This window comes from Oryctolagus cuniculus, chromosome 13 (assembly GCF_964237555.1).
Source record: "Oryctolagus cuniculus chromosome 13, mOryCun1.1, whole genome shotgun sequence".
In the NCBI taxonomy this organism is placed as follows: Eukaryota; Metazoa; Chordata; class Mammalia; order Lagomorpha; family Leporidae; genus Oryctolagus; species Oryctolagus cuniculus.
Window position 1 is genome coordinate 34,387,119 of NC_091444.1, and position 27,655 is coordinate 34,414,773.

General features: G+C 40.1%; 1 protein-coding gene across 16 annotated transcripts in view; it reads right to left on the reverse strand.

Annotated features, from left to right (window-relative positions):
* The window catches only part of EPRS1 (glutamyl-prolyl-tRNA synthetase 1), an 81,537-nt gene that overhangs the window by 47,049 nt on the left and 6,833 nt on the right, over positions 1 to 27,655 (reverse strand). For 3 of the 16 annotated variants that reach the window (XM_051820582.2, XM_051820580.2, XM_051820577.2), the window contains exons 3-13: positions 21,375 to 21,474; positions 19,791 to 19,947; positions 15,272 to 15,411; positions 13,992 to 14,086; positions 8,494 to 8,620; positions 7,745 to 7,937; positions 5,834 to 6,005; positions 3,450 to 3,683; positions 1,829 to 1,913; positions 1,315 to 1,374; positions 1,022 to 1,042 (exon numbers count right to left, since the gene is read on the reverse strand). In XM_051820582.2, the coding sequence (XP_051676542.1) occupies positions 1,022 to 1,042; positions 1,315 to 1,374; positions 1,829 to 1,913; positions 3,450 to 3,683; positions 5,834 to 6,005; positions 7,745 to 7,937; positions 8,494 to 8,620; positions 13,992 to 14,086; positions 15,272 to 15,411; positions 19,791 to 19,947; positions 21,375 to 21,474 (1,384 nt within the window). The remainder of the gene's footprint in view (positions 1 to 1,021; positions 1,043 to 1,314; positions 1,375 to 1,828; positions 1,914 to 3,449; positions 3,684 to 5,833; positions 6,006 to 7,744; positions 7,938 to 8,493; positions 8,621 to 13,991; positions 14,087 to 15,271; positions 15,412 to 19,790; positions 19,948 to 21,374; positions 21,475 to 27,655) is intronic. The other 13 variants (XM_070055328.1, XM_070055326.1, XM_070055325.1 and 10 more) reach the window with 7 other exon arrangements.

Genomic DNA, 27,655 nt, shown 5'->3' on the forward strand with positions numbered 1-27,655 from the left:
CAAGCAAATGACAGAGTGAAAACAAAACAAAACAAATCAACTATGAGAAAAACGGTTATGAGAAAAAGTGAAACCCCAAATTTTCATCTTGCATCATGGGAAATCAACTGATAACACCAAGAACCTAACAAAAGTGTCAACACAAATATTTCACTTAAAGATATGAGCAATAATACCAACAGAATTATCTAGAAAAGCTGAAAGAAGGGAATATGGATCAACTTAACAGGCCCTACAGAATTATTTGATTATAATTATTTGATATACATTTCATATATCTGAACTAAGTGTATACATAACTTTATTAAAATTTTTTTAAAAACTGGATTGTTAATGAAAAGTACACCAAAGTTAACTTTGCCTACAAATTCTAATAATATTTATTATCAGTAACTGCAGCAACACAAAGAACCAATTAATAATTCCTTTATGTATCAAAAAACTAACCCAACAGAGAAGAATAAATGATTAAATTTAAGGCACATGCAAGACAACTATTTCTCGAAGCAAGACATCAGCACAATCAAGCAGCAATCACAAAAAAGAATTTACAGAACACAATCACAGAAACCACAGTTTAAAACATGGCATTTTAATGATTTGCCTTATTATAGTGTCCAAGCATCTGCTCCCAAGCAGTAATTGGCAATGTCAACATGCAGTATTCCACATTGGACTTTCACTTAAGAAATAGTTAAAAAAAAAAAAAAAAAAAAAACCACGGAATTACATTTAATGAATCTTCAATACAACTCAGTGAAACACGTTATTTTAAAACTCTGTCCTCCTAGTACACAAGGGAACAGCAGACAGGATTTAGCCAAGACTTCCCTTTGCCTCTAAGAAAACCAGAGGACAAATGTTTTTAAAACTAGGAATAATGCATTTTCAGTGGGTTTGTATGAGCAAGTCTTTGATATAAATGTGATTGTGCTTCAAAGCTATTTAACATCTGAAGTCATAACATGTAATATGCTAAAAGCTATGTTTAAATAAGGCAAATAAAAGCATTAAGTAATACCTTCTTACAGAGAACTCGCAGCTTGAAAGCAGAAAAATGAAATGCAGAGTGTTCATAAAAAGATTTGAGGAAAAACAACTCCAAGTTTGTTTCAATCATTGTTACTTGTTGGATAGCTAATAGGCTTAATGTTCTTTATATATTTTAAAAAGGAAAACATTCCATTTTCCTGAAAATCTGCAAAATGATAATATTCACAAATTTTTCTCCACCATAAGCACACTAATGAACTCTACTAGTGTGTTAATCCAGAGTCAAGCATCAGGAAAGAGGACTGACAGTAAAACATTTACCTTTTTGTTAAATGCCCAGATTTTGTCCCATTCCATGTTCACAACTGACCGTGAGGAACCCTAGAAAAACAATAATAAAAATGATTTTAAGGGCTACAGAATTACTTAGAATATATCTCTACTTCAATCTAAACAGGTTTAGGAAAAAACAAATCTAATAAATACTTGCAAATTTACTTCTACTGAAATAAAAAACATTTTAATGCACACAAACTAATTTGTTTACCCCCTTAACAGTTCATGGTAAAAGCTCAGTCTATACACTGATCAGAGTCAAAAGGAGTCAGTATTTCACTGGGTCAAAATATTTCAGCTGCCTTCGTACAATCCTGACTTAAGAGTTTAAGTCATTCTCAATTTTACACTACTCTAAACAGTGTTACACTTGCTCCATTGTGGAAAAAAAAAAAAATCTGCCCTCATATCATAAGGCATAAACATGGACTAGAGCAGAAATAATTAAAAGGATATTCATAGAAATACCTGAAAATTCAGCCAGTGAAGCCATACTCACCTGAGCAGCAATGAACTGTTTCAGCCCTTCAACTGTCATCCCTCTTCTCAGCACACCACGAACCGTAGGGAATCTGGGGTCATCCCTAGGAAATATGTAAAATTTTAAATACCATGGAGGTTTAAAAAAATGCATAGATGTAGCTAGTCGAGGATACCTTCATTAATAATAATGTTATACTCAGTGTGTTATATTTGAACTAAGAGTTAGTTATACAAATTGGACATAACACCAGTGAGCACATGATCATGGAAGAGGAAAACTGTTTCTAGTTAATATTGTAGTAAATTAAATGTACAACTAGAAATAGTAAAAGCATAATTGAAGATACAATTGTGATGTCTTCAAGTATGGAAAAACCATAATGTAATACATTTTTATTTGATTTTGTTTAACATTCAAGGCCCCTACACTATTCATAACCATGAGATTCAGATAAGACGGTATCATGTCATCCATGTATGAATACACACATGAAAATATTTACATAGGTTGTCATTCTGCAGGAATTTGCAAATCTGAATAACTAATAACATCTTTTTATGGACCCCAAGATAAACTTGTCTTTTATCAAATTTAGCTCCATAATTAAAAGGACAAAATAAGTACTTTTCAACATTTACGTAATATATGTCTTGATTACTATTACATTGATATTAATATAAACATATAATTCTTGTTAATTCAGGAAAAAATTTTCAGACTTATCAAACATGATAATCCACATGAATAGGTTTCATTTAGAGACAGGTGGCTGTAAGACTGTGGCAACTTTTATACTCATCTATCTTACCAAAATCCTATAAGTTATTAACACTACAGAGGGGCCGGTGCTGTGGTGCAGCGGGTAAAGCTGCCGCCTGCAGGGCCAGCATCCCATACGGAAGCTGGTTCAAGTTCCAGCTGCTCCTCTTCCTATCCAGCTCTCTGCTATGGCCTGGAAAGCAGTGGAAGATGGACCAAGTGTTTGGTCCCTGCACCCACATGGGAGACTGGAAGAAGCTCCTGGTTCCTGGCTCTGGATCAGCGCAGCTCCGGCAGTTATGGCCAATTGGGGCGTGAACCAGTGGATGGAAGACCTCTCTCTGTCTCTGCTTCTCTCTGTGTGTAACTCTTTCAAATAAATAAATAAATCTTTAAAAAATATATATACTATAGAGATTTTTTAACTTTTTCTATGTATTTAATCCTCTGCACACTGCTCCACAGGTGAGTCCTCACCACCGAGACAGACCACTTACATTGTCATCTCAAATAAGGGATATGCTGGCCTTCCTGGGACCCAGCTGAAAAGAAAAACCTCAGAACCTCCACAGGTATAACCAGATTTATGAAAGACCTCTTTTCTATTTAATGCTAAGATCTGCTGAAGATGTGCCTTTATGTGTGTCTTTTATTCCGTGTGCCACGGTCCATAATGGACACTTCATGTTTGCAGGATTAAAACAAGGAGAAGGGACTCTAATGCATCCACTGAAACGATGGTAAGAGCCAGGAATCTTACAGGACTACTCATCCCGCCTCCTCCCAGTCACCCTTCCCATCACTCAGGCAGTTTAAAATCACTGATATACCATAGCATGTTATCACTTCTGGTCAATTCTAGTAACATTAAACATACCATCCATCTACCAGTCCTTCGTTGACAAACCACGTGAGTTTTCTTTTGGATAGCACTGTGTTGTTGAGATTTAGCCGACTATATTCCCAAATATATGGCTTCCTTATGCCTAAAGCTTCAATAATCCAATAAAACTGCTCATCTCTGTCATGGTATTCTGTTGTTCTCAGGGCATGTGTAACACCTTCAATGCTGTCAACTATGGGGCAGGCAAAATCATATGTTGGATAAACACTGGAAAAAAAGAAAATCAACATGAAACAATCACCCTCCCCATCTTAAATTAGGCATTACAGACAGAAATACTTCCATCTGTTGGGTCCCTCCTCAAATGCCTCAGCAGCCAGAGGGGAGTAGCTGGGCCTCACACCTGCACTCCAACAGCTGATGCAGGTGTTCCACGCAGCAGTTTAACCTGCTGCACCATAACAGCCACCCCAATACCAATTTGAAGTATAATTCTTTGACAAGTTAAGAGTTTCTTAAAAACCAACAGTTCTTATGACTCAATAGTCAAAGCATATCAAGAGTCTTTTAAAATAATGAATCAGTCATTCAATATTTAAACAAAAAAGCAAGTCTGCACTTTTTAGCACACAATTGGATATTAGCTTGGCAAATGAAACAATCAATATTTCAGTAATGGCCAATGTGTATCACAGAAGAACCAAGAATAATATATTTAGTAGTTTTGAGGAAGAGTAACTTTTTTAAAAAAGTAAAATCTCAATTGAATAAAGCCCTAAGGGTGTTAACAGTTTTGTAGTTTAACATACTCAAGTACTGAGCATTACATTTTCTGAGATGTAAAAACAAACAAAAGAATTGTTAGGTTAATCAAAATTCCACTTAACATAGAATAATCTTTAATTCCTGCTTAAAATAATATGTACAACATACATATAGTTTTGATATAAATTTTTTTTAAAGATTTTTATTGGGACTGGCGCTGTGGCGTAGTAGGCTAAGCCTCTCCGCCTGTGGTGCCAGCATCCCATATGGGCAACGGTTTCAGTCCTGACTGCTCCACTTTCAATTGGGCTTTCTGCTATGGCCTAGGAAAGCAGCAAAAGATGGCCCAAGTACTTGAGCCCCTGTATCTGTGTGGGAGACCCAGAAGAAGCTCTTGGCTTCAGATTGGCCCAGCTCTGGGTGTTATGGCCATTTGGGGAGTGCATCAGCAGATAGAAGATTCTGTCTCTCCTCTTGCTTTCTGTAACTTTATCTTTCAAATGGGTACATAAATCTTAAAGAAAAGATGGTAGCTGAGATGCCCACATCTCACACTACAGTATCTGGGTTTCAAACCTGGTTCAGTTTCCTGTTAGTATATACCTTGGGAGGCAGCGAGCAATGGCTCAAATATTTGGGTCTCTGCCACCTACAAGGCAGACTTGAACTCAGTTATCAGTTTCTGGCTGATATTACAGGCATTTGGAGGGTGAGTCAGTAAATGGAAATTCTTTTGCCTATCTCTTTCTGTGCCTCAAAAAAATTTTTAGAAACATGTATAATGTTTTACAATCACTATTATGTTAAAAATAGTATATTTCACAATTATTTGATCCTGAAAATGTGTATCCAAATAAACTTTTCCAAATGTATTCAAAGGAGCAATCAACTTGATAAAATGTCACACACACACACTGCATATTTGCCTACACATGTACACACATCCATACCCATGAATTTAAAGAAAGTCACATTAGCTAGCCAGGTACTCATTTATACTGACCAGTCACTTCACAATTTGTAATTCAGCATTGGTACATGGTAGGCTTCTTCAAAGTATCAGAAAATATGGTCTATGGTTTATTTTATTTTTCTGCTTACTTTTTTAAATTTATTTTTAATTATTTTCAATTTTAGCTTTTAACAGATTCAGTATCATTCATAAATACAATCTGTTTGCTTTATATAATGAATTTTTTTGGAAGGAGGAGAAAATATCTGTTATTCTGAAAAACCACACAGAAAACTAAATAAAACAACAAAAACACATGCCACTTTCTTATTTATATTTGTATAAATTTTCAACACTATCATTTTATGAATCAATTTATGTCCAGTAGAATCAAAGTTTACTATAGGAAGAGAAATGTCGTCTAAAAGAACATACCATAGTATACCTAATCAACACATAAAAAATTGAGGCAGACTAAAGGACTTTTGTAGATGGAAGTGATCTTAGAAGTGGCTTTACTATCATCTTGACTGTGAATAAACAGCCCTGAAACATTATAAGCATTTACAGAACACCAGCAAATCTGCAGATGAACAAAGTTCCAGGTTTCTTGACTATTCTGCATCTACTCCGTGTTTACAAAGAGAGTCAAAGCTTAGGCACGGGCAGCTAACTAGCATAGTGTAAGAGATGCACTTACTTGTATTTACTGCCAGTTCTTGGGTGTGGTTGGATTTTGCAGCGATAAAGGGTGGGATCTCTCATGCATCCATTGTTACTAGTCATGTCAATTTTTGCTCGCAAACAGCAGGACTGACCAAACTGGCTCCCTTTTTTCATTTCTTCCCACATTTGTAGATTCTTCTCAATTGCTATAAAAGGACATGTACATTACATCTTATCTAACATATTACTGATCTGGTTTAAATCAAATTATTAGCCCGTGACCAGCTGAGGAGGCTCCATGGAAGCCCCTACAGTCATCCCAGTGAGAAGCAGGATATTCTTGAATCCAAGAAAATAAGAGATGATAGAAAACAGATAGTGAAAGAAAACAGTTTGATCTCAGAAGAAAGAGCTCTATATCTCAAACGCCTGTGGCCCTACCTAAGTAGGAAATATGGAAAATCTGGTCCACATAGACAAGAAAACTTAAACTTTTATGGAAACTACCAGGGTACTGGATATTTTATCTACACTCTAAGAATCAAGATAGGTCTAAAAGTCCAGTTATTAACTAACTTCAAAACTGCACAGCAACTTTTCAAAATAAAAAAGACTATAACAATTCGAATTTACTATACCAAACAAATATAAAACTCAAAATTTAAACACAGTGTATAAGTTTTGGCAATATAATCACAAAATGAAAACGGCTTAACTTAGAAGCTTAGAAGACAAGTCAAGAATAAGAAATGCTGGGGCTGGGGCTGAGGCATAGCGGGTAAAGCTGCCACCTGCAGTGCAGGCATCTCATACGGGTGCTGGTTCGAGTCCCAGTTGCTCCACTTGGATCCAGCTCTCTGCTATGGCCTAGGAAAGCAATGGAAGACAACCCAAGTCCTTGGGCCCCTGCCCTCACGTGGGAGACCTGGAAGAAGCTCCTGGCTCCTGGCTTCAGATTGGCATAGCTCCAGCCATTGTGGCCAATTGGGGAGTGAACCAGCGGACGGAAGACCTCTCTCCCTCTCTCTGCCTCTTCTCTGTGTAACTCTGACTTTCAAATAAATAAATCTTTAAAAGACTGAATGCTGGTCAGTGCCGCAGCTCACTTGGCTAATCCTCTGCCTGCAGCGCCAGCACACCGGGTTCTAGTCCCAGTTGGGGCGCCGGATTCTGTCCCGATTGCTCCTTTTCCAGTCTAGCTCTCTACTGTGGCCTGGGAAGGCAGTAGAAGATGGCCCAAGTGCTTGGGCCCTGCACCCACATGGGAGACCAGGAGGAAGCACCTGGCTCCTGGCTTCGGATCGGCGCAGTGCGCCAGCTGTAGCGGCCATTTGGGAGGTGAACCAACGGAAGGAAGACCTTTCTCTCCGTCTCTCTCTCTGTCTAACTCTGCCTATCAAAAAAATAAAAAATAAAAAATAAAAAATAAAAAAGACTGAATGCTAATATTATTATTAAACATTTTAGAAAGGCTAGATACTCAAGAGAACTAAAAAATATTGCAGAAGGAATCTTTCAAAACAAATGAACATAATGCAAAAGACTGCACACAGGGGCCTGGTCATTTCATATGCAGTTGTAGATGCAACAAAATACTAAGGTAAAGAACATGGAGTGAAAAGCCCTTCACTCCGCCCAGATTCCAAAGTAACCACTGCTGTCATGGGGCCTTTTGGGTTTTCTTCTTCTCTTGGGTGCCCCCTCCATGCCGCTCTGACTGGAGGTCTTTCACTCTAATAAATCTTTATGAATCTCAAAAAAAAAAAAAAAAAAAAAAAAAAAGACTATGGAGAAAGAGAAAAAATTTCTAACAGACGAATTAACATGAATCATATTCCGAAATGTGTCTCAAACCAGCTTCTTTTGTAGAAAAGAAATCACGTTCCACTAAAGAAGCAGAATACAAGAATATCAGTTAAAATAGAAAACTCCAAAGAAGTCTTACAGTTTTGTCTGTGTTTGGATTCTAGCCTCTGTTCACGCTCTGCCTTCATCTGCTCGGCAGGGGTATCATCCACATAAGCCTTCCCTTCTTGAATTAGCTTCTCTGCGTATTTCATTATAGTTTCAAAATGATCAGAGGTGTAAGTAAACTGATCTGGTTTGATGTGCAACATTGCAACATCTTCCAAGATAACCTGCAATAAGAAACCAAAGTAACCATCAGAATATCTTTTGTATTTTTTCATAAATTTTAATCCTTGATACTGCACTTGGGTAAAAGCAATAAACACCATCAGCTTTATACAGCCTGAAAATGGTTGTGGAAGTTGTATGATTACAGATCAGAAGAGAAAAGAACAAGACAAATACTCCTTTCAGTAACCTTCTGTATTTCCAGCTGAGAATGCTGATCTCATGAGCGAGCTTCCCATTTACTCTGGAAAAGCTGATTATTGGTTGTATAGATAAAAAGAAAACCTATCTCCAGGGCCCAGTTCATTCAAGAAATTGGTACAGGAAAATACAACATTTAGGTAAACTAAGTGACAACTGGGGAAAAAAATATATATTTAAGTTTTTGGTATGGAAGCTCAGTATTCTTGGCTTAAGCCTCAGGCATAGAACATACAGATGAGGGGGAAAGAGCAACTATGAAAACAAAATTTATTTTCATACCATAAAGGTACCAGGTCACCCTCTTAATTATAATTAACTTTTCTGCAAAAGGGTCATCACTACACTTTTAATTACCTTCTCAAAATCTTCCTTTTCTTTTTCAGGATTTGTGTCATCAAATCTCATGATCAGTTTCCCTTTAAAGTTAACCTGGTAGTGCTGGTTCAGAAGAGCAGCTTTTGCATGCCCAATGTGTAAGTAACTAAAACAAAAACATTTCACAAAGAGACTCATTAACAGGTTTTAACTAAATGCTTAAACTTAACCCTCTTGAGGAGAAGAGAACTAAAAAATCCTAACTGATACTGTAATTATATTTTACTTTCTAACAAGGATTGTGATCAAAAATCTGATCCTGAGAGGAAAACAAAATACTGCAACATTTTTAATAAGATAATTATAAGAAACAAAATCATATATAAAATAACCCAGAAGCATGGGATTTACAAACATTATAACCTTAAGGAGAATTGTCTTTTTCTTTTTTCGAGAGGAACTGTCATTTAGTTATTGTCTTTTTCTTTTTTCGAGAGGAACTGTCATTTAGTTAAACAGCCTTGAAAACTGTTCCCAATGCTGCAATGTGGTGTCTTTGTGAGATATGATGCTATTGAGAACTGGGCACCTTTCTAATGTACTCAGTACTTCTGAGACTATCACTGTGTGGTGGCTGAAGAAGAGAACATATGAGAATTAGGAAACCACAAAACACCACTTTACTTTTTCAGTTTTACTTTGTTGGTTTTCTAAGATGCCAAAATAAAATAAAACATTTTAACTAAATCATCATATAGGTCTCGTCAAGCACCAATGCTTCAGAATTAGCATCTATGAAAACACCATTTCTGTTTCTATGGGAAGTTGACAATTACAAGGAATATAGTAAGTCAAAGGACTTTTTTTTTTTTTTTTTTTTTTTTTTTGATAGGCAGAGTAGACAGTGAGAGAGAGAGACAGAGAGAAAGGTCTCCCTTTGCCGTTGGTTCACCCTCCAATGGCCGCCGCGGCCAGCGCGCTGCGGCCGGCGCACCGCGCTGATCCGATGGCAGGAGCCAGGCACCCCTCCTGGTCTCCCATGGGGTGCAAGGCCCAAGCACCTGGGCCATCCTCCACTGCACTCTCTGGCCACAGCAGAGAGCTGGCCTGGAAGAGGGGCAACCGGGACAGAATCCGGCGCCCCAACCGGGACTAGAACCCGGTGTGCCGGCGCCGCTAGGCGGAGGATTAGCCTAGTGAGCCGCGGCGCCGGCCAGGACTTTTTAATAATATTATACAACACCTTTCTCTATGAAAAGTGGAATCTATACTAGTGCTGCTGAAATTATACTTTACTGCAAATGAACCTAGTAAGGGAATAAGGAAGTTTAAATTATTAGCTCTCATAATTTGTGCTGGCTTCAGTTGAAAGTGGTAGCAACAGTTGCCCTTTTTAAAGATGTGTAAATGCTACTACAGAATTAACAATGTAACCATCTGAAAAACAAGGACCTTTTTGGTGTTTCAAAAGAGTAACTACAGTGAGTTAACGCATCCCATCGGGGCGGTTGGGGCGGCTGCTCCACTTTCCCTCTGGGTCTCTGCTGTGGCTTGGGAGGGTGGTGGTGGATGGCCCGGGTCTTTAGGCCCCTGTGCCTACTTGGGAGACGGAGGAGGCTCCTGGCTCCTGGCTTCGGATCGGCGTGGCTCCAACCATTGTGGCCATTTGGGAAGTGAACCATCGGATGTGGGACCCCTCTCTCTCTGCCTCTCCTCTCTCTGTGTAACTCTGACTTTCACATAAAAAGATAAATCCTAAAAAAAAAAAAAGGGGGGTGGTGGTAACTGCAGCTTGGTTTGAAATTTGTACTGTTTCTACCATTAAAAGTTATGGTTTCTTGTTGGATTTAAAAAAAAAAAAAAAGAAAAAAAGACTGGCATTCTGGCACAGCAGGTTGGGCTGCTATCTGCAATGCTGGCATCCCATACGAGTACCAGTTCCAGTCCCAGCTGCACCACTTCCAAACCAGCTCCCTGCTGATGTGCCTGGAAAAGCATAAGATGGCCCAAGTGCTTGGACCCCTACTACCACAAGGGAGACACAGAAGGAGTTCCGGGCTCCTGGTTTCGGACTGGCCCAGTCCTAATCATTGTAACAAATAGGGAGTGAACAAGTGGGTGGAAGATAATTCTCTCTCCCCATCTTGTTGTGATTCTGCCTTTTTTTTTTTTTTTTATTTGACAGGTAAGAGTTAGACAGTGAGAGAGAGAAAGACAGAGAGAAAGGTCTTCCTTCCGTTGGTTCATCCCCCAAATGGCTGCTACAGCCGGAGCTACGCCAATCCGAAGCCAGGAGCCAGGTGTTTCCTCCTAGTCTCCCACGCAGGTGCAGGCACCCAAGCACTTGGGCCATCCTCCATTGCCCTCCCAGGCCACAGCAGAGAGCTGGACTGGAAGAGGAGCAGCCGGGACTAGAACCCATTTCCCATATGGGATGCTGGCACCGCAGGCGAGGATTAGCCAAGTGAGCCAAGGTGCCGGCCCCAGCGACTCTGCCTTTCAAATATTTATTTTTTAAATAGTTTTTTAAAAACCCCAATAATCATTGACTACCTACTATTTATCAATTAACGTATTTGGTTTTCCACATAGGAATTTAAGAAAAGTGATAAAATCAAAATACTATCTTATCCTAAAAAATTTTATTTCTGAAAAATATTTGTGGTTCTCTTAACTCCAAATCTCAAGAAAGCTAACAAGGCTATAAAATACTCACAAGGCAACTAAAACAGTTCAAGAGATAGCCTGTAACAGTATAGCTAAACAGAGTAAGAATCATGCTGTGTGAGTAACCCCTGATGCTGAATGGGGCTTCTGCAGACTTAACACATGCATGTAGCAAAACTTTTAATTATGGATTCTAGAGCCAGGAGGCAATGACCAATCACTATCATGCTCTATGAATCAGTTTCTGAAAGCATTTGTAAAATAAAATAGAAATGTCTGAAAGTGCCTTTCTCACAGGACTACTAGGATTAAATGAGTGACTATATGTAATACACCTAGTAGTGTCTACACATAACAGGGCTATACACAAGATAGCTAGAGTAAGAATAAACAGTAGCCGGCGCCATGGCTCAATAGGCTAATCCTCTGCCTTGTGGCGCCGGCACACTGGGTTCTAGTCCTGGTCGGGGTGCCGGATTCTTTCCCGGTTGCCCCTCTTCCAGGCCAGCTCTCTGCTGTGGCCCGGGAGTGCAGTGGAGGATGGCCCAAGTCCTTGGGCCCTGCACCCGCATGGGAGACCAGGAAAAGCACCTGGCTCCTGGCTTCGGATCAGCGCGATGTGCCGGCTGCGGCGGCCATTGGAGGGTGAACCAACGGCAAAGGAAGACCTTTCTCTCTGTCTCTCTCTCACTGTCCACTCTGCCTGTCCAAAAAAAAAAAAGAATAAACAGTAAAGTTAAGCCTCTGGCTTTTCATGTAAAACGTAGAAAAGAAAAAATAAAAGAACTGTGCAGTAGTATGAGGAAAAGAGACCAAAATTACAAATATTAAGAAAAATTGGGGCCAGTGCTGTGGCATAGTGGGCTAAGCCTCCACCTGCAGTACCAGCATCCCGTATGGGTGCTGGTTTATGTTCTGGCTGCTCCTCTTCTGATCCAGCTCTCTGCTACAGCCTGGGAGAGCAGTTAGGCTGGCCCAAGTGCTTGGGTCCCTGTACCCGTGTGGAAGACCAGGAAGAAGCTCCTGGCTTCTGGCTTCAGATAGGCTCAGCTCTAGCCATTGTGGCTATTTGGAGAGTGAACCAGCAGATAAAAGACTTTTCTGTCTCTCCCTCCCTCTGTAACTGTACCTCTCAAATAAATAAAATCTTAAAAAAAAAAAAAAAGAAAAATTAAACATTTATTTAAATTTCAAATCCCAAAACTGAATTAGGACAGGAATACAGTCTTTGAAATCAACATAACTAAGACCAGATAAACATATTTTACATATTGTACATAAATCTATATATACTATAATATACAAACATGAGGAAGCCCATGAAGTGACAGTAACTAAAAATATAAAGAGATTCAGAAAGAACAAATGTCCAAATGGTATAACTATAAATAGCCACTGCTAAAAAAAATTAATAAAGTAGCTTTCACTCAAACCATTAAGTTCATTACTCAGCAGCACAACCATGACCCCTCACACCAAGGAGCAGAATTTTGGGCAGTAGGGAGCTGCTGTCTTCAGTGCTGGCATCCCTTATGGGCACTGGTTGGAATCCCAGCTACTCTACTTCCAATCCAGCTCCCTGCTAATGCACCTTGGAAAGTAGTGGAAGATGGCCTAACTGCTTGGGCCCCTGTACCCATGTGGGAGACCTGGAAGAAGCTCCTGGCTCCTGGCTTCAGCCTGGAGCAGCTCCGGCTGTTGCAGCCATTTGGTGAGTGCACCAGTAGATGGAAGAGCTCTCCCTCTCTGTAATTCTAACTTTCAAAAAAATAAAGTAAATCTTTTAAAAAATAAGTATTATTTAGTTATGATTCCTCTAGTAACTATGAATCAATTAATGATCAAGTTTGTGAATTTTTCAGTAATTTCTTCCATCCACCTATCCTTTATTTCACCACCTCAATCAGCAAACTTTTAGAGAAAATGTGGAATTCTAATTGATTTTGCTTTTAATGGTACTTATAAGACAGTTTGTTAAGAACTATAAAATACATAGCAAAAAGAGAATTGCTCCCTCACCTATTCATTGTTATTGTCTACAGATGGGTGAGAACTTGGCTACAGTACGTGAAATCGGAAATTAAACTACATTTGAGAAAAATGATCATGTTATCTATAAAGCACAACACAATACTTTCCTAATGGTTAAGTTTCTGAGTAAAGTAACTGCTTTCATGAGGCACTGTATTAGAGTATTAGCCATTAAAGGCTCTATTACAAAACCTGTCCAGCATGCTTCAAATAGGATGACAGGTGTGTAAAGACAAAGACTCTCCCATCAGCCTTGGGAAACACTGAGCAAACCTGGACGCATCCCCAAGCAGGTAGCCACCAGCCAAAATAGTCATTCTGACTAATGGGCTATTCAAAATTCTTGGAGCGAGCATTTAGCCTAGCAGTTGTCTGTGTCCCATATCCAAATGCCTGCATTTAATTCCTGGCTCTAGGGGCCTAAGTACAGCTTCCTGCCAGTGTAGACAGGAGATGCCATGACGGTTCAAGTGATGGTTTCTTGCCATTAGGAAACCTGGACTGGCCCAGCCATAACTATTGTGAGCATTTGGGGAATGAACCAGAAGATGTGAGTTCTCAGTCTCTCTCTCAAAAAAAAAAAATTGTCTTAAGTAGAATAAAAATGTAGTCTCTTCTATTAAGTTAGAGAACAAAAATTACAAATTAAATAAGCTAACATTACCTACTAATAATTAAGAAACTATCAAGATGTTTAGTTGGGATTTTAACTTCCACAACTGAAATTTTATTTATGTTCTTCAGAATCATCAACCATTAATATTAAAAGTACTTAATAACTGGTTTACAGCTTTCCCATGAAATATATTTGATTATAAACGGAAGCTATATCTTCTTACCCACTAGCCTCTGGAGGAAATCTGACAGTAACCTTTCCCATCTCTGCACCTGGAAGCTCAACAAATTTCCCAACATCTTGTTTTTTCTCAGGTACCTGGAAAACAGAACAACCACAATAACAAAGTTATATGGTTAGATGCTTAAGAATACAACCATTCAACAAACAGTCAGTACCTACTATGTGCCATACTGGATATGAGAAAAATGATGACTACAGTATCATCCCTGCACTTGAAGACTTAAAACCTGGTGCAAGATATAAATAAAACCAAGTGCCAGTAACATGGATGTGTACAAGGTGCTGTTCCAGCACTACGTTGGAGTCAATCAACAATATTTAGGATCGCTGCTTCAGGGAAAAAAGTGGATAAGAACCAAACTGGACCTTAAAAAAAAAATAAGCAGAAATGTATCACATGGAGAGTGCAAGTGTAAAATGAGTGTGCAGGTAAAGGAGTAAAGCGAAGACACAAAGGCAGAGAAGACCGGTGTAATGTCCATGAAAAGTCAGAAATGCATGTTGGATGTGTGGATAAGGAAGCAGAAATAGATTAGGTCCAAAACAGGAAGAGACTTTTAAGCTTGGCTTTCATGTTTTAGGCAATGAAGAGTCCTCAACTACAACTGGATATTTTATTTGTATTTTCTATTTTATTTTTATTTGACAGGTGGAGTTACAGACAATGAGAAGGAGAGACTGAAAGAAAGGTCACAGCAGAGAGCTGGACTGAAAGAGGAGCAACCGGGACTAGAATTCGGCGCTCATATGGGATGCTGGCACCGCAGGTGGAGGATTAACTTAGTGCGCCATGGCGCCGGCCCCTGGTATATGGCTTTAAGGTCATCAGCTACACAACAATGACAGTACATTATATGGAATTTGGATTGTCTTAGGGACATGTATCAGATGATCATAATCTTTTGGATATATAAAAATTAGGGCTTTATGTTAGTCAAACCGACTTAAGAATGGCATATTCTGGGGCTGGTGCTGTGGCATAGCGGGTAAAGCCGCTGCCTGTAGTGCCAGCATCCCATATGAAGAGGAAGACCTTTCTCTCTCTGCCTTTCTCTCTGTGTAACTCTGACTTTCAAATAAATAAATAAATCTTTAAAAAAAAAAAAAAAGAATGGCATATTCTTCCAAAATTCTTTTAACCTTCCTCAAGGAAATACACTTTATGAATAGAAATAATTTTCTTTTCAGATCTAGAACTTCAATGAACTATAATGTCAGAATTTTAAAAAAGAAAGGAGTGAAAAAGAAAAAAAGGCTTACCACCTTAGCTTTGTTTGCTGAAACTCCCCACTTGGAACCCACTGACTGGAAGGCTTGCTGGGCTTCAAGAAAGCCGAACCAGCGTTTTACATGAACTGGAGCTTTGTTCTGTTTCAATTGTTCCTGCCATGCAGCACTGCCTGGTAGAAAACATAAATTTTAAAATTATTCAACAGGTCTTCAACTTCAAAAGTAATGTTCTAGTCATGGTTGATGTATATAAATTGGATGGCTTAAAGTTGTGCTTCTGTAATAAATTTCAAAAATCTGGGTATACACTGAACTTTTTCTTAATATTTTAATATATTTCACAGAATTCACCAAAGTTATGTATTAAAAAGATTTTTTTCATTTAATATATGGAAGTTCTCTAATACTAGATTCTGCCCACTCTCCCCTTTCCACTCCTATTGTAACAGCAATGCTATATTTCATATTTAAGGGAAAGCTATAAACAGATCAACTGGAGAAAACAAAAATAAAGATGATGGAGCCAGTTAAGCTCCACCCGTGGTGCCGGCATCCCACATGGGTGCTGGTTTGAGTCCTGGCTATTCCACTTCAGATCTACCTCCCTGCTGACGGCCTGGGAAAAGCAGTGGAAGACAGCCCAAGTGCTTGGGCCCCTGCACCCATGTAGGACACCTGGAAGAAGCACCTGGCTGCTGGCTTTGCATCAGCCCAGTTCTGGCCATTGCAGCCATTTGGGGAGTGAACCAGTGAATGGAAGACTCTCTGTCTCTCCCTGTCTGTAACTCTGACTCCCAAATAAATAAATAAATCTTAAAAAATTAAGATGATTAAGAAGCAGCTTATTTCCTAAGATGGGATATTTATAAACAAGTACTAAAGGAAAGTTTATTTAACTCCTTAACACTACAAAAACACTACTTAGAAAAATTTTGAGCATGCTATCTCTGTTTCATGAACACTAAGTCAAAAATCAAAATAGATAAAAATGTAATAAATAAACCTATACATGAAAAAAAGCCCTTCTTTTTGTGTTGGTTATTGCTATGACAATTTAATTTGGAGGAAAATTTAGGCCACAATAATGTACAGAGAATATAAAAAACAATCTATATATGTACTGCAACTAAGACTTAAAAACAGTAGAATATGTCTGCAATGTGGTGTAACAGGTAAAGTTGCCACCTGCAGTGCTGGCATCCCATATGGGCACCAGTTCAAATCCCAGTTGCTCGACTTCTGATCCAGCACTCTGCTATGGCCTGAGAAAGCAAAAGATGGCCCAAATCCTTGGGTGCCTACACCCACGTGGGAGACCCAGTATAAGCTCCTGACTCCTGGTTTCGGATCAGGTCAGCTTCCGCGGTTACAGCCATTTGGGGTAGTGAACCAGGGGATGGAAGACTTTCCTCTCTCTCTCTCTCTGCCTCTGTCTCTTTGTAATTCTGCCTTTCAAATGAATAAATACATCTTAAAAAAAAAAAAAAGAAAAGAAAAGAAAAAACAGTAAAACACTGTGGCATATCTGCTCCAGCTTTTTTTTTTAAAGAAAATAACAAAATTCAAGTTTCCTTTGTACCTCTCAGCAATCCCATTCTCCTTCTTCTCTATTTTGTAAATTTCTTTACTTTCCATGAACTTATTGAAGCTACTTGTACAAAGTTTACTAATACTCTTCAATGTAAATTAATGTACCTTGAACTTTTACTAAAGTCTTCCACATGATCAGAAATGTCTCCCTGTGTAACTGAATATATCAATCATCCCAAGTAATTGTTGATGATCTATGTTTTTTCCCACACACATACTTTTGAAAAACAGACTTACTTACTGGAGCACTCCTTAAGCAAACACTGGTTTGTCTCAGATCATTTACAACTACACAATGACAATCATGTACTATTTTAAGATTCAATTTCCATATGATCTTATTCCTATGTGATCCCATGTACGTTATTCCAAACTTTATATGCTTTGGTATTTGCCTCCACACAATCTGCAGTATGTGATTAACTAAGCTGTCTACCTTTTACTACCTACCATAAACTCTTTTTCCTGAACTTCCACTACTGTCTCTTCTCAGCGAGACTGCTGGGGTCTGTTTACTGATTTTTGCAACGATTTTCTTCTTGTTGGTATGAATTCTGAACTTCCCTTTCTCAAACTCTCTACTTCCTAACCAAACTAACATCAAGACAAGGCAGAAACTTGTCTAGTCTGCTTTTGCCTCATGAGGCAACCAAGAGATTTCTGAAGAGTTGAAGAAATCCAGATCACTCTACCTTAATGCCTCTGTAGGAGCCTCATGATCTACATTATATACCATCACATTCCCTCAATAGGCCTCAATAGGCCCAGCTACTCTGTAATATACTCCCATAATATATACCACTTTGGCCTTCTCTCTTTTTATCTTCACCCTATCTCTCCAACATAGGTTCTGAATAAATATATAAAAATTTTGACATTGAGGGCTTTTGCCTTTTGTTTAAGATTTATTTATTTACAGAGTTAGACAGTGAGAGAGAGAAAAACAGAGAGAGAGAGAGTTATACACAGTGAGAGAGAGACAGAGAGAGAAAGGTCTTCTTTCCGTTGGTTCACGCCCCTAATGGCAGCCATGACTGGCGCTACACCGATCCGAAGCCAGGAGCCGGGTGCTTCCTCCCAGTCTCCCATGCGGGTGCAGGGACCCAAGCACTTAGGCCATCCTCCACTGCCTTCCTGGGCCACAGCAAAGCTGGACTGGAAGAGGAGCAATGGGACTAGAACTGGTGCCCATATGGGATGCTGGCGCCTCAGGCGGAGGATTAACCAAGTGAGCCATGGCGGCCGGCCCTATGTATTTATTTATTTGAATGGCAGAGTGACATCCAGGGTGAAAAGAGTGAGAAGAAAGAGATTTTCTGTCTACTGATTCACTCTCCAAGTGGCCACAAAAAAGTGGGACTGTTCCAGGCCAAATTCAGGAGCAAGGAACTCCATCCTGTTCCTCAACATGGATGGCAGAGACCCAATCCTTGGAACATCTTACACTGCCTTCCCAGGGGCATTTGGAGGATGCTGAAATGGAAGCAGAGAATACTAGCATCTCAAGCAGTAGCATAACCCACTGCACTATAACACCAGCCTCAACACTGAGGTTTATTCCTTTTGTAAGTTATATTTTCTACTGCAATGTTCTAATCTTGAATAATATCCCACAAAAATCAGAATTTATACTATTCTTCTCAAAACCATTCAAACTGTGGTAAAGTACAGCTGCTATGACCATTCATGTACAAGGTTTTATTTGAACATCTGTTCTCAATTTTAGGGGGTTTAAACCTACTGGAGTTATATTATAATTCTTTGCTTAATTTAGTTAAAAACTTCCAATTTTTTAAAAAATAAATTCCTAGGCACCTCCCACACCATTATTCTTTTCCAAGTTACATAATGGCTTTTTTTTTTTTTTTTTTTTGGATAGACAGAGTTAGACAGTGAGAGAGACAGAAAGAAAGGTCTTCCCTCCATTGGTTCACTCCCCAAATGGCTGCTACGGCCGGCGCTATGCCCATCTGAAGCCAGGAGCCAGGTGCCTCCTCCTGGTCTCTCATGCAGATGCAGGACCCAAACACTTGGGCCATCCTCCACTGCCTTCCTGGGCCACAGCAGAGAGCTAGACTGGAAGAGGAGCAACCAGGACTAGAACCCGGCGTCCATATGGGATGCCGGTGCCGGCCCCCATAATGGGCTTATTAATCTCATAGTTTTAGCAATTTCCTTCTCTTTCTATATTACTTAATCACTGTTAAATTAACATCACTGTTAAATTAACAATGTTTCTACCAGAGATGAAAGTAACTGGCTTTCTAGATCAGTGGTTGGCTGGGACCAAAGGATGGGGGAATGATTGCAAAGGGACATGGAAAACTTTGCAGGTGGTGGGTATATTAATTGCCCTGACTGTGGCCATAGCTCCACAGGTATAGATGTATTTTTGTATGTGTCAAAACTTCTTATCTTACACATTTTAAATAAGTATAGTGTTCTTGTGTATGAATTATACTACATGAAAGTTGTATTTTAAAAGACTAACTCCAAATTGGTGATAGTATATTTAGCTGTTCCAAATTAGTTGTAAAATAGGAAATAATGACCCTCCAGAAAAACCACAACGCATTAACTACCCACTATCCATCCACCCCCATATTTTCACTGAGGCTAAAGACTTCTTTCTAGTCAGAGATAAATGTTTGGAGTAAAACAGCTAAGGTAGGAGAGGTGCTAACATAAATGAGATGAGGTTTTCTTCAGCAGAAATGAAGTCAGCTCCAAAGGCAAGAGGACAGCTGGGGAAGAGAGAGAACTACACAAAAGGACAGGAAATTACTATGACTAAATAGGAATTAAACAGCCAGGTTATCACTCCTCTGTAAGAAAATCCCAAGTTGTTGCCTAAATACGCACACATGCATATTTATACACATATACATAAAAATGAGTATTTTTATCCAGCAAAATACTAATGATAAGAATAGAACATTTTAAGAAGAATTATTGATACCTTTTAGGGTGGCCCAAACACACAAATCTGCTAAGCTCAAGGAGTTCCCAACTAAGTATGTTCTCAGAGACAGGCAATGATTGAGCTCATTGACAGCAGAAGTAAACAAATCACATGAAGACAATTTTGTAGTACTAAACTCCAACCAGTGATCAATCTGTAAATAAAAGGCAGAAAAGAAATGTACCTAAGGTTTAGACTTAAAAAACACCATGACAAAAATCTCAAGTAATTAGTGTAACAGTATCCTCTCAGCTTTCATAGCTAAAAACCTGCTTTTCTAATCTCAAATTAAAGAAGTTGTCATTATGTGGATTCAGTTCTGTTTGCCTAGGATCTAAAACAGCACTTAAATATCTCCCACACAGGTGCAGCGGCCTAGGCACTTGGGCCATCCTTCACTGCCCTCCCGGGCCACAGCAGAGAGCTGGACTGGAAGAGGAGCAACTGGGACTAGAATCGGCACCCATATGGGATGCCAGCACCACAGGTGGAGGATTAACCAAGTGAGCCATGGCGCCGGCTTTCCTTTTTATTCAGGGTCATAGAGAGGCACTCCAGGAAAGAACAAGAAAAATATTTGAGAGAAACTGATCTTACAGAAGTAGAGAGTTAACATAGTGGTTATCAGAGCCACAGAAAGGTTTGGGGGAGAAATGACGGAGAGAAGTTAATGGGTACAGGTAGAACAGGGCAGTAACTTCTAATATCCTACTTCTACACAGTACAACTATGGCTCACAACAATTAATCCTGAATTTCAAAATAGCTAGACAGGATTTTAAATGTTATCAAAACAAGGATGATAAATGTCTGAGGTTACTGATATGCCAATTAACCCTGACCTGATTTTTATACACTAGGATACAAGTACTGAAATGTTATATTATACTTCATAACTATGTAGTTATTATGAGTCAGGTATAAATTAAGAGTATATTTTTAAAAATATTAAAAAGACTTGTGAATTGGTAATAGGAAGGAATAACCAGTCTGAATGAACCCAAGGAATGGGACCTAGCCAAACAGTTCATCCACTTAAAGAATTTAAAAGAAATAAAGAAAATACTGAGAAAACTGCCTCTGTATATTTGAATTTAATCAGATTTAGGAAAGTTAGAGTGGAATACAAACAGGGAGGAATAAAAGCACCTGCAGAGCAGCACTGAAAGTTGATCAATGAGTGGTGCAATGGGTAAGACATTTACTTAGACAGGGATCCAAACTGTGATATCACTCTGGGCAACTGCTGAACTTTTCTGGGCCTATTGCCTAATCAATAAAGCAAGAAGCTTAGATGAGATGATCTATAAAGTCCCCTCTGGCTATGAAATTCTAGGGTCCAGAAAGATAAAGACAGCACTAAATGCCTCAACAGGACAGGCATTATGGGATTAACATTCAATGAGGAGCTACAGAAAAAATTTGTTTCCTGAAGACAAGATGAACTTGGTCTACAATTAACACTCTGTTACAATCCTAAATAGAATAACACCGTAACTAACAATATGATGAGGTTCCTCTGAAAAACAGCAGCATAAATTAAAACAAAAGAAAGCACACCAAAGCAACAGTCTTGGCTTACCTCAGTATGTTCCAAAAGGTTAGAGCCATAGAGCCCAACTCTATTTGCAACTCTAGCCAGGTAACGAAGGATGGAATTTACGTCCACAAATACCACATTTCTAGAATATAAACACAAAATATTACTGGTGCTCCATCAAATCAGGAAGACTATAAGACTAATAAAGAAATTTCAAATTGGAAATATTATTATTATTATTTTGACAGGCAGAGTGAACAGTGAGAGAGAGAGACAGAGAGAAAGGTCTTCCTTTTGCCGTTGGTTCACCCTCCAATGGCCGCTACAGCCAGCGTGCTGCGGCCAGCGCATCGCGCTGATCCAATGGCAGGAGCCAGGTACTTATCCTGGTCTCCCATGGGGTGCAGGGCCCAAGTACTTGGGCCATCCTCCACTGCCTTCCCGGGCCACAGCAGAGAGCTGGCCTGGAAGAGGGGCAACCAGGAACAAATCTGGCGCCCCAACCGGGACTAGAACCCGGTGTGCCAGTGCCACTAGGTGGAGCCTACTGAGCCGCGGCGCTGGCCGTGGAAATATTATTACATTTACCATGTGTTTTCCACTATAGTAAAAATAATTAATCTGGCTATTTTGTTCTTTACTGCTTCAATCAAATTCCAATCTGTTCTGAAATATTTAGCTAAATCCACCAATTCATTCCAGAGCAGACTTTCCTTTTTTTTCCCCTTGTTTATTTATAAAGATTTATTTATTTATTTATTTGAAAGGCAGAGTTACAGAGAGGCAGAGGCGGAGTGAGAGAGAGGTCTTCCATCCATCTGGACCGATCAAAGCCAGGAGCCAGGAGCCTCCTCCAGATCTCCAACATAGGTTCAGCGCATAGCAGAGAGCTGGATCGGAAGTGGAACAGTTGGGACTCAAACTGGCACCAATATAGGATGCTGACACTGCAGGCAGTGGCTTTACCTGCTACACCATAGCACCAGCTCCAAGAGCAGACTTTTTTTCTGACAAGCAGAGTTAGACAGTGAGAAAGAGAGACAGAGAGGAAGGGTCTTCCTTTTTCCATTCGTTCATCCCCCAAGTGGCTGCTACAGCTGGTGTGTTGTGGCCGATGCGCTGCGCCGATCCGAAACAAGGAGCCAGGTACTTCCTCCTGGTCTCCCATGTGGCTGCAGGGCCCAAGGACCTGGGCCATCCTCCACTGCACTCCCGGGCCACAGCAGAGAGCTGGACTGGAAGAGGAACAACCAGGACAGAATCCGGCACCCCAACCAGGACTAGAACCCGGGGTGCCGGCGCTGCAGGCAGAGCATTAGTCTAGTGAGCCGCGACACCGGCCCAGACTTTCTACATCATAATTTATTACCTATCTACCTATTAGTTTTTGCATATCATTCAGTGGTGAAAATATGAAGATATAATGGGATACTGAGAATAACAGATTTAAAGTAAATCCAGGGGCTAGCGCCATGGCTCACTTGGTTAATCCTCCGCCTGCAGTGCTGGCATCCCATATGGGCGCCGTTTCTAGTCCCAGTTGCTCCTCTTCCAGTCCAGCTCTCTGCTGTGGCCCGGGAAGGTAGTGGAGGATGGCCCAAGTGCTTGGGCCCTTCACCCGCATGGGAGACCAGGAAGAATCACCTGGCTCCTGGCTTTGGATCGGCGTAGCTCTGGCTGTAGCGGCCATTTGGAGGGTGAACCAACAGAAGGAAGACCTTTCTCTCTGTCTCTCCCTCTCACTGTCTATCTCTTATCTGTCAAATAAAAAAATAAAAAATAAAAAAAAAAAAAATTAAGTAAATCCAGGCAAAGAAATCAAAAATAAACTATTATAAGCAGGTTAGTTTTATTAACTTCCAGGTTAAGGAAGCAAGGGTGGGCAATATTGTACAGTGTGTTAAGCCACCCCTTTGATACCTGCAACCCAAACCAGAGTGCCAATTCAAGTCCTGGCTGCTCTACTTTCAATCTAGGTCTCTGTGAATGTGCCTGGGAAGCAGCAGATGATGGCTCAAGTACTTAAGTCCCTGACACACACAGGGGATACCTGGATGGAGTGTCTGGCTCCTGGCTTTGGCCTAGCCCAGCCCTGGCTATTGCAACCATTCAGGGAGTGAACCAGCAGATGGAAGATACGTGTGTGTGTGTGTGTGTGTGTGTGTGTGTATGAGATTCTGCCTTTCAAATGAATAAATCTTAAAAAAGAAGGTAGATCAAACTCCATTAAAGCCTTATCACAGCGTGGGCATTTGGCCTAGTAGTTAAGACACCAGTTAGGATGCCTTTGTCACAAATCCAGTTCCATATCCAGTTGTGGTTCTCGACTCCAGTCTCCTGCTAATGCAGACTCAGGGATACAGCAATGATGACTCAAGTGATTGGGTTTCTACCACTTAGTGGGAGACACAGATGGAGTTCCTGGCTCCTGGTACAGCCCTAGACGTTGTGGCCATTTGGGAGAGTGAAACAGTGGATAGAAGCTCTCTTTTTACAGGTAAGAAACACCCTTACTCCTAAACCTTACTGTGTACCACAGGGTTAATGGTATAGGTTTCTTCTTTTTTAATTTATTAAAGATGTATTTATTTATTTGAAAGGCAGAGTTACAGAGAGAGAGAGGGAGAGACACAACAAGAAAGATCTTCCATCCACTGGTTCACTCCCCAAATGGTCGCAAAATGGCCAGGGCTGGGCCAGGCCAAAGCCAGGAGCCAAGAACTTCTTTAGGGTCTCCCACGTGTATGCAGGGGCCCAACGACTTGGGTCATCTGCTGCTTTCCCAGACCTATTAGCAGGGATCTGTATTAGAGAATGGAGCAGCCTGGACTCAAACTAACATCTATATGGGGTGCTGGCACCGCAGGCGGTGGCTTTTCCTTGCCACAGTGCCAGCTACCAGGTTTCTTCTCCAAAATAGAAGATCTCTGGACGTGGGGAAATCTGGAACAGTTGAGTGTAGCACCAAACAGAAAACAGGGATGATAAAGAAAACATGCACCCAAGATGCTGAGATCCCTACATTCTTCTTGCCCTTGTCTCCTAAAATATGGGGTAACAGCTATTCTCCATCTTCTAAACAGGCAATTAGATGTCTTACCTGGATAATCCAATCAGCCTAAGGAGGACAAAACTAAGGATACCGACATTAGAGCTTCCTCAAATGAATAGCTCAGTCAGACCATCCTAGAGTAAAGTTCAGGGTTGACAAGACCAACCTGAGTTCAGAATGCTTTAATCTCCCACTCTAAATCCAAGCAAACTATCATGAGTTATCAGATATCTGAAGATGGTGATAGAAATAAACACTAAAAAAATGTAACCTGGACAAATCATGGAAAAGAAAATATAAGTACAATTGGGATTTAATGCTATAACGAGTACTCAAACAATATATTTCACTTTGTGTTTCTATGGGGGTGCAGACTGTTGAAATCTTTACTTAATGCATACTAAACTGATCTTCTGTAAAAAAAAAAAAATTATCAATTCCCAACTTGACTCTCACTGGGATTAAACATGACAATAGGTCTGATCTGATTTCATCATCATTTAAAAAAATCATCTATTATTTTTCACTTTATGTTTCTGTGTGGGAGCAAACTGTTGAAATCCTTACTTAATGTGTGCTAGGCTGATCTTCTGTATGTTAAGATAATTGAAAATGGATCTTGATGTGAATGGAAGGGGAGAGGGAGTGGGAGGGGGGAGGGTTGTGGGTGGGAGGGACGGTATGGGGGGGAAGCCATTGTAATCCATAAGTTGTACTTTGGAAATTCATATTCATTAAATAAAAGTTAAAAAAAAAAAAGAAAATATAAGTACATAAATTTCTTCTTAAAAATGAAATATTGCAATGATAATGCAAGAACAGAGTATTTAAATATTTTAAAAGGAGTATCCAGAAAATGAAATGCAGAATTCCTATATACAAAAACACAATAGCAGGGGCATGCTTTAGGCACAACAGTTAAGAAGTTGCTTGGGACACCCATTTCCATATTGGTGTCTTTGGGTTTGAGTCCTAGTTCCCTCCCAATTCCAGCTTCCTGCTAATGTGCAACTGGGAGGCAGAAGTAATGGCTAAAATACTCGGGTTCCTGACACCCATACTGAAGACCCGGATGGAGTTCCTTGCTCCCAGGTTCAGCCTGGTATGGTCATGGCTGTCACAGGAATTTCAGGAGTGAACCAGTAGATAGAAGCCATCTCTCTTATTTTCTGTCTCTCTGTTTCTGCCATCCAAATAAATAAATACATAACTAAGAATTTAGAAAAAATACAATGGCATAAAGAAAAAAATCATTAGAAACATGAGATGATAAATTTGAGAAATTCTCCAAAAAGTGAAGGAAAAAAAATAGATGGGAAACGGAGGTGACAATTTAAGAAAACAAAAGCATTAATTTCAACATCTACAAAAAGATCAGAAAATGGAGGGAAACATTTTCCAAATCAAAGAAAAAATATAACTTCTAACATGAGAAGAATGTCCAAGTTTCCACACTAAAAGGAACAACCAAATACCCAGAACAGATGAAAAATAGACCCAAGCTGCAGCATACTACTGGGAAATTTTGGAATACTGAATCCTAAGGAAGATTTCTACAATCTTCCTACTCACATGGAAAAGATCAAGAATCAAAAAACAGGAATAGCCGGCGCCGCGGCTCACTAGGCTAATCCTCCGCCTAGCGGCGCCGGCACACCGGGTTCTAGTCCCGGTCGGGGCACCGGATTCTGTCCCGGTTGCCCCTCTTCCAGGCCAGCTCTCTGCTGTGGCCAGGGAGTGCAGTGGAGGATGGCCCAGGTGCTTGGGCCCTGCACCCCATGGGAGACCAGGAAAAGCACCTGGCTCCTGGCTCCTGCCATCGGATCAGCGCGGTGCGCCGGTCGCAGCGTGCCGGCCGCGGCAGCCATTGGAGGGTGAACCAACGGCAGAGGAAGACCTTTCTCTCTGTCTCTCTCTCTCAGTGTCCACTCTGCCTGTCAAAAAATAAAAAAATAAATAAAATAAAATAAAAAATAAATAAAAAATAAAAAAAACAGGAATAATGCAAATAATTATTCCATAGAAAACTAAGTTTTACATGAAAAGTAATTACAGTGCACGGCTCAGCAGTGAATAAAATTTACATGGTCAGTATGATGTAATCATTCAATGGTGATCACACCAGAATTATGACACAACTACCTTGGGAGGAAGGGGGAGATGGGGAACGTAGGGTGTGTTTGTGTGTTTGCCTGTGGGGAGAGTGTTTCAGTGAAGTGGCAATGGGAAAGCTTTATCCTAAATACTGGAGAAAATAGCAGAATGTTAGTTAGAGACAAAGGTCAGTATCAAAACAGTGCAAAGCCCTCAGAGAGGAAAAGGATGATGGCAATGGCTGGCTGATTTGGGGAGTGGATGAGGTGTTGTTTTTGCTTTTTTTTTTTTTAATATGAGAGAGAGAAAAGAAAGGCAGACAGGTAGAGAAAGAATTATCCACTGGTTCATTCCCCAATGTCTGAAACAAAGCTAGGAATGACAGACCTACTACCTAAGCCATCACTGCTGCCTCCCAGGATCCATATTAGCAGGAAGCTACAGTCAGGAGTCAGAGCTGGAAATAAACCCAAGTACCATGACATGGGATATGGGCATCCTCATCAGCATTTTAGCCTTTAAGCCAAAATGCCTGCCTTGACTTGTGTGTGTTTATTTATTTATTTTTTTTTTTTTGCAAGTTTATTTTTTCCTCTATTTGAAAGGTAGAGCAACAGACATCTCCCAAATGCTAGTTCATTCCCCAAATGCAAACAATCGTAAGGGGCTGGGCCAGGCCAAAGCCAGGAGCTGAAACATTATCAAGGCCTCTTAAATGGTTTTCACAGGCCCAAGCATCTAAGCCATCATCTACTTCTTTCCAGGATGCATTAACAAGAAGCTGGACTGTAAGCAGAGAAGCCAGGGCTTAAACTGGCATTCCAATTTGGAATGCAGGCTTCCTATGCAATTAACTTGCTATGCCACAACACCCATCCCAAACTGTATTTTATAGAAGAAACTAATAGAACTCTCAAAAGTATTTGCATACATACCCTTAATTAAGATTTTTTTCTCAGTGAAAAAAATACTGGGGGTTAGCATTGTGGTATAGCAAGTTAGCTACTCCTTGGGATGCCCACACTGCAGTTCAAGTCTAAGCACTCTACTTTACAACCAGTTTCCTAACACACCTGGGAAGTCAGCATATGATGACTCAAGTGTTTGGGACACTGAGAGTTCCTGGCTCCTGGGTTCAGCCTGGTTCAGTCCTAGGTGTTGAATGCATTTTGGGAAT